Source organism: Ammodytes marinus (genome assembly GCF_949987685.1).
Source record: "Ammodytes marinus genome assembly, chromosome: 15".
Classification (NCBI taxonomy): Eukaryota; Metazoa; Chordata; class Actinopteri; order Uranoscopiformes; family Ammodytidae; genus Ammodytes; species Ammodytes marinus.
Genome location: NC_137219.1, coordinates 3,020,821 through 3,027,477, shown reverse-complemented (window position 1 = coordinate 3,027,477; position 6,657 = coordinate 3,020,821). Strand labels below are relative to the sequence as shown.

Genomic DNA, 6,657 nt, shown 5'->3' with positions numbered 1-6,657 from the left:
TGCCTTGCCTTGCCTTGCCTTGCCTTGCCTTGCCTTGCCTAATGGCCACTAGGTGCTTTACTAAGAGTCAATATGAACATTTTAAAGAGGCTACGAAGACCTTTCAGTTTTTGTTGATTCTAGCGCCCTATTTGGTCAAAAGCAGAAGTCTTTTTACAACACCTGCGCCTGCTGTCCTAAAGATCTTGGCTAACGTGTGCTCGTGGCTCGTGCATTTGTTAAGGAAGTAAGTTAAAGAGAGACGAGAGGATTTATCTATCTATCTATCTATCTATCTATCTATCTATCTATCTATCTATCTATCTATCTATCTATCTATCTATCTATCTATCTATCTATCTATCTATCTATCTATCTATCTATCTATCTATCTATCTATCTATCTATCCATCCATCCATCCATCCATCCATCCATCCATCCATCTATCCATCACAGAGCAAAAATCTATCTATAATCTATCTATCTATCTATCTATCTATCTATCTATCTATCTATCTATCTATCTATCTATCTATCTATCTATCTATCTATCTATCTATATAAACATCCGTCTTCAGGATGGTTTACCTCCATGTAGGACATTCTTCTTGCATCTTTCCAACAGTCATCTTCACAGAGTTGATTTCTTTGTCCTCCAGCAGCTCTGGAATGATCTGCAACATGAGGTTCCACTGCTGCACACCAGGGGCCTGACACAACACACACACACACACACACACACACACACACACACACACACACACACACACACACACACACACACAGACACACACACACACACACACACACACACACACACACACACACACACACACACACACACACACACACACACACACACACACACACACACACACACACACACAACACATAGGTAAAATACATGAGTTGATTTAGATTTTTTTTGTTTTTTGTTAAGATAATTTTTCTGCATTTTATTAGACAGTTTGGAGAGACAGAGATGAAATGGTGCAGCGAGAGAAAAGACATGTAGAGATTAGAGAACGACCATGGGCTGGATTCAAACCCGGGTCTGCTGTGAAGAGGACTGAGCCTCTATTGGGGGGGGGGGGGAGGGGGGGGGGGGCGCTCTAACCACAAAAACAAGCAGAGAGTTTGATTAAATACCAAATCTCACCATGTCTTTGATGGTGCTGTGAAGATGCTCTGCGTCATCAGCGACTGTTTGCCCGACATCATGACTCCAGCTCTGCTCCAGTTTGCTGCGGCTGCGACGGATCAGATGTTTGAGGTAAATGTGAACGATGTGCTTATAGGCCTCATCTATCACTGCCTAAGAGACACAGACAGACAGACAGACAGACAGACAGACAGACAGACAGACAGACAGACAGACAGACACTGTTTAGTTTAGAGGACAACAAAAACCTATGGAAAACAAAAGCTGCAATGAATTTATTTTCTTTTTTGACAAACTTTGCTGTCTTAAAGCTATCGTGCGTAACTTTTGATTATTGATTCAATATCATTAATGGAAAAACTGACAAATATATTGTCTATATTGTGTATATATAAGAAGCCCAATTGTAGGAATAATTGTGAAAATTTAAATAATACAGCGCTCCGAATGGCGACATTGAAACTGGGCCTCAAATAAATCTGTCAAATGGACTTGATTAATGATTTGAGTTTTTTAAAAAAAGTGAACTTCTGTGGACTTTCTTGTCACATCTTTTATTCCTGTTTGTAGTAACGTATGTTTAAAGTTTTATCATATTGAAAGTACCTCTTGTATATTCTGACAGAACTTCACGGGGAAATACTCCTTCACTGCGAGAATCAAGAGAGAGAATTCCTTGTTCTCCTTTTTGAAGTTTTTCTTCAGATGGAACTGTGGGAGAGAAATTGTAATTTAATAAAACATTAAAATGCATATGACAAATGGCGTATCTTATTTTGTAAAATGTGCGATTGCCAAGCTAAAGAATTAAAGGTGGAGTCAGCGATTCTGGAGAACGCTTGTTGTCAAAATCAGTGAATATCGACACATGATCCGCTACCTGTCTGGACTGTGTGCGCCTGGAGATATTCACTGATTTTCACCAAAAGTTATTTTGACTTCAACCATTCTCCAGAATCACTGACTCCACCTTTAACTGGCATGCACAATAGAAATCTCTTCATAAGGCAAGGCAAGGCAAGGCAAGTTTATTTATATAGCACAATTCAGACACAAGGCCACTCAAAGTGCTTTACAGGGGCAAGATTATAATACATAAAACACATTATAAAACATTTAAACGCGAATAAAAGAAGCAAATAAAATAAAAATTGCAGGTTAAAATGGAAACAAAAAAGTCTTCAGACTCGATTTAAAAGAACTGAGAGTTGTAGCAGACCTCAAGTTTTCTGGGAGTTTGTTCCAGATTTTTGGTGCATAATAACTAAAAGCTGCTTCTCCTTGTTTAGTCCTAACTCTAGGGACTGTAAGTAGACCTGTCCCAGACGACCTAAGGGCTCTGGACGGTTCATAACGTATCAGCATATCAGTAATGTATTTTGGCCCTAAACCATTTAGTGCTTTATAAACCAACATCAGTATTTTGAAATCAATTCTTTGAGTAAAGCAATATCAAATCATTAACTGTAACAGTAAAGTAAATGGCAAGAATTGTGATTAATTCAGTTCAACAGCAGCTACCTCTGCAGTGTCAGTCACAATCCCCATCAGAAGATTTAGAGTAAACGCCTCCATGTCTTCAAGCATTCCTACAGTTTCCTGGAAAAGTAACGTTGAGACGCCTTTACCACTGGTCTGGACATGCTGCCTGTGAAGAAATATTGTAAACATATAAGACTCGAAAGTTCTCATAAATGTATTTATTTTACTGCAGTACACCGAGCCTATTAACTATGTACATCCTAACGTTAAAGGTGCACTATGTAACTTTGGGTGTGTCAGACAAGTGAACATTTCCTAAGGTATATTCTCATAACTGGTATAATAATAATAATTCGATCCCTGGAACACTGTCTGAAGTTAGAAGTTTGTTCTTTACAGCAGCATGGCCCACAGTTTGGTTTACAAACACATTTTAGTCTTATCTTTTGTTCCAGGTTCTGCAAAATAATTTAGTTTTGATTTATGAGGATAAAATTATTCGATTCTAGAATATCATTTAGAGAAATATGTATTGTAAAATAACCGCAGGCTCTGAAAATGTCAACAAACCCCTGAAACTACATTACACCTTTAATGACTTCATTTTACTATATTGCATTGGCTTTTTTACATAGTGTAGATTTCGTTATAAACCTTATTAGCAAACCAAATAGGTCTCAAGGAACAGTAACACATTTGCACTGAACTGACTTAATGTTTGGCAAAGAGACAGACGTGTTCAAATACTCACTTGAGTTGTTTGCAGGTGTTCAAAGTCTTGAGGAAGTGTTTGGTTTCTGGTTTGTCTTTTTTCGCTTCACTTTCAAGAATCTTAGTTTGTTCATCGTTGTACCTACAAACCAAAGACGTAAGGATTAATGCAGAAAAGTGAGCTCTTCATTTCATTACAACAAGGTGATTTTAATGCACAATTAAAGTTATTCTATTATATATAGAGTCTGGTTGTACATTTGCCAAGATTAAATACTTGATTCTTTAGAATGAAAATAAACTCTTACCTTCCCAGAAATTCCAGTAGCTCTTGGAAACAAACCTCCCGGACGTGATCAGACAGTTTTGAGCTGATGGTCTGAGCTACTTTGGGCATGGCATCAATGCACTTTAAGAGAAACAACAGCAAAAAAGGAAAATCATTATAGACAGACAGACAGACAGACAGACAGACAGACAGACAGACAGACAGACAGACAAAATGAAAAGTAAGTTCTAAGTCAGTAAGTACCTGACTAGTGTCCACATAGAGTTGAACACAATCTTCCTCACGATCAAAACCTCTCTGGTTTCTCTCATTCTGCAGGATTTTCTCCAGCGACTGGCGGATCTCTGTCTGTGGATAAAAACAAACAGAAAAAGACATTTGTGATTTTCCCAGGAGTAGCAACCCTAGTTGACAGATGTTTATATTATTGTGTCTATTCATATCAGTTAGATTGGGTACAGAACAGTTCAACAATACCACAAGGAATAAGGTTTGAAAATGTGGGACTTTTGTGACACCTTGTGGTCATCCACTAAAAGACACTGTCCCACCAACAGATTTCCCTGAAAAGCCTGACTTACAGTATGCAAGGCAAGGCAAGGCAAGTTTATTTATATGGCACAATTCAGACACAAGGCCATTCAAAGTGCTTTACAGGGGCATACACAACCCCATAGTTAGTATTCTTACCTGCACATTTTCAAGCAGTTTGTCTTTTGCTTTTGCCACCCAGTCTGTGAACAGTAGGAGGTCCACTTTCTTCAGAAGATCCATTTCTTGAAGGTCTGGGTGACAAAGCAGGTCCTGACTGGAGAAAGTACCACAAGATACCAACATTAGAACATGTTCACTTCAGTATCTTTTATTCTACTACAGGTAATAAGAGCCCACCCCAGGACGAGCTAGGTTAGTTATTCTTAGCTTTCCAAGTTTGCCTTGCTAGGAAATCCAAAACAGCTCCGGAAAGATTTATTTTCAAAGGTAGAAATGGTGTCAAGGCGCCCAGAGAGCTTATTAAAGCTGTAGTGCGTAACTTCAGCCCTAATGAGGAATTTGGCGTAATAACAACAACATTGTCGGTGCATCTACATGAGGTAAAGCATTCAATGATTGGTTGCACATGGATTTTATAACTTCTGCTGCACGTCCAGGTTTTTTCATAGCAGTAGAATCAACAACTGAAACATTTCTTGGGCTCTTCTTGAGCTCCTGCACCAGTGTCAGGGAGGGGGGCGACACCAGTTTGTAAACGCTGCCATACTGAGAACTACAGAGAGAGTTTTGTGGAGCTGATAGGCTTTATCAACTTTGTGTCAACTCGTTTGACTATGGCTAGAATGTAACCGAAATTCATTTATATGCAAAAGTTACGCACTGTATCTTTAAGCCTTTGGGCTAAAGTTTGGGAAATTTCAATTATTCATTGAAATATAATAATATTTATTCATTGAAATATGTACGGACAGACGCAAGGACAGACAATAGAAAATGAACGTACCTCAGATATGAATGTAGGACCCACTTCATCAGCACGAATGAATTCTTGACGGAGCTGAGTCTGACGTCCTGTAGTAGATCATTGAGGTGATCAAACGTGCGGCGATGGTAGCAATCGACCAGACATTTAAACTGTCCCATAGACTCCAACACTGGACGCAGCTTCAGAAGCTCGGAGTAGATAGTTTCCTGCACATTCTGAAGGTGTATTTGAAGATCCTTGTTCAATTCCGCCGGTGGATTTGGGAATTTCTTGGACACAGATCCCCGAATGGAGCGAGTGATTTTCTGCTGGTCAGATTTCACTGAGCAACAAGAGCCATCCTCTGGAGTTATGGCTTCATCAGTAACTTCTAGAAATTCAGCCAGTTCTTTCAGGGTGATCGATTTCTCATGTTGCAAATTTTGCTCTTCTTGAGTGTTTTGAGACAAGGGGCTTTCAGACCTAGCGCTGGCCTGGTTGTATCCTGTAAAAGAGTCAATATTTAAGATGTTATGGGTTGGTCACTTCAAATGTAACTTAAATACAAAGAGATACTACATGCATGTCACAAATCGAGGTTCAAGGTTGTTTGTAGACCTATTTTGTGCATACATAAAATAAAATAAAAATGCTTCTAAAATAGTAATTTTGTAACCACAACCCATTTATGTCCCCCATTTATATAAGCAATACATTGTACTAATGCTCAATTTAAATTGTGTTTGTGGATGAAAAATAGTTGTAAAGTAAACAACACTGAGGTCATGATACATTCATAATGTGTTTACTTTACCTGATCGATTCATCTCGATGCAAAATAAAAATGATTCAATTGATATTACTGTGTCTTTAAATAGTAGCCTATGCCTTTTTCAGTCCACCGACTTTTACTATAACTCCGGACAGGTCTTCAAAGGTAAGTCTGGTTTTCCCCTGACATACAGTTGCATATACACCTATCTAGCCTTCGCAACATTATGCCAGACACTCCCAATGTGTGTGAATGCCAAGCAAGAGTTTGCACTTCGTCTAACGAAAGTCAAATAACCGGTTAGTTTACTAGGAGAGGCCAATCACAAATTAATACATATGAGTTATACAACTGGCCAATGACAACCCAACAAAGAGGGAAATCCCACAGAGAGCAAGACATAGTTTGATCTGGCAGAATATGGGATTGACAAATTTGTAAAACTTTTAACCCGTTCAGAATCCAACTTTGATTTAAGAACACAGAAGAATATTGTAATGGTGGCTTTCTACTGTAACTGCTCTCATAGATCATAAGCAATAACATAGATAATATAATACTTTATCATGTGGAATTTGGGGAAGGCAAAATTGGATTTTTTTCCCAACCCTTGATTACAGTGGTTTGACTGTTACTCTGTATGAACAGGGCCCACAGAGGCCTTAAAGTAGCCCCACTTTGTATTCCAGGCACCACCATACAACACTAACCTCCATGAGTTCCTAGCAACCAGGACACGCACACGCTCACTCACTCACACACACACACACACACACACACATACACACACACACACACACAC

The 6,657-nt window shown here is 38.9% G+C and overlaps 1 protein-coding gene across 1 annotated transcript in view; it reads right to left on the bottom strand.

The window, feature by feature from the left end:
• LOC307261917 (exocyst complex component 3) overlaps nucleotides 1-6,013 on the bottom strand; it is a 7,522-nt gene extending 1,509 nt beyond the window's left edge. The window contains exons 1-10 of the mRNA XM_080042599.1: nucleotides 5,898-6,013; nucleotides 5,123-5,588; nucleotides 4,315-4,432; nucleotides 3,868-3,972; nucleotides 3,644-3,744; nucleotides 3,376-3,477; nucleotides 2,664-2,790; nucleotides 1,749-1,853; nucleotides 1,140-1,295; nucleotides 569-690 (exon numbers count right to left, since the gene is read on the bottom strand). Coding sequence (XP_079898725.1) covers nucleotides 569-690; nucleotides 1,140-1,295; nucleotides 1,749-1,853; nucleotides 2,664-2,790; nucleotides 3,376-3,477; nucleotides 3,644-3,744; nucleotides 3,868-3,972; nucleotides 4,315-4,432; nucleotides 5,123-5,588; nucleotides 5,898-5,910 — 1,415 coding nt within the window. The 5' untranslated portion in view covers nucleotides 5,911-6,013. The remainder of the gene's footprint in view (nucleotides 1-568; nucleotides 691-1,139; nucleotides 1,296-1,748; nucleotides 1,854-2,663; nucleotides 2,791-3,375; nucleotides 3,478-3,643; nucleotides 3,745-3,867; nucleotides 3,973-4,314; nucleotides 4,433-5,122; nucleotides 5,589-5,897) is intronic.
• Nucleotides 6,014-6,657: the final 644 nt, after the last annotated feature.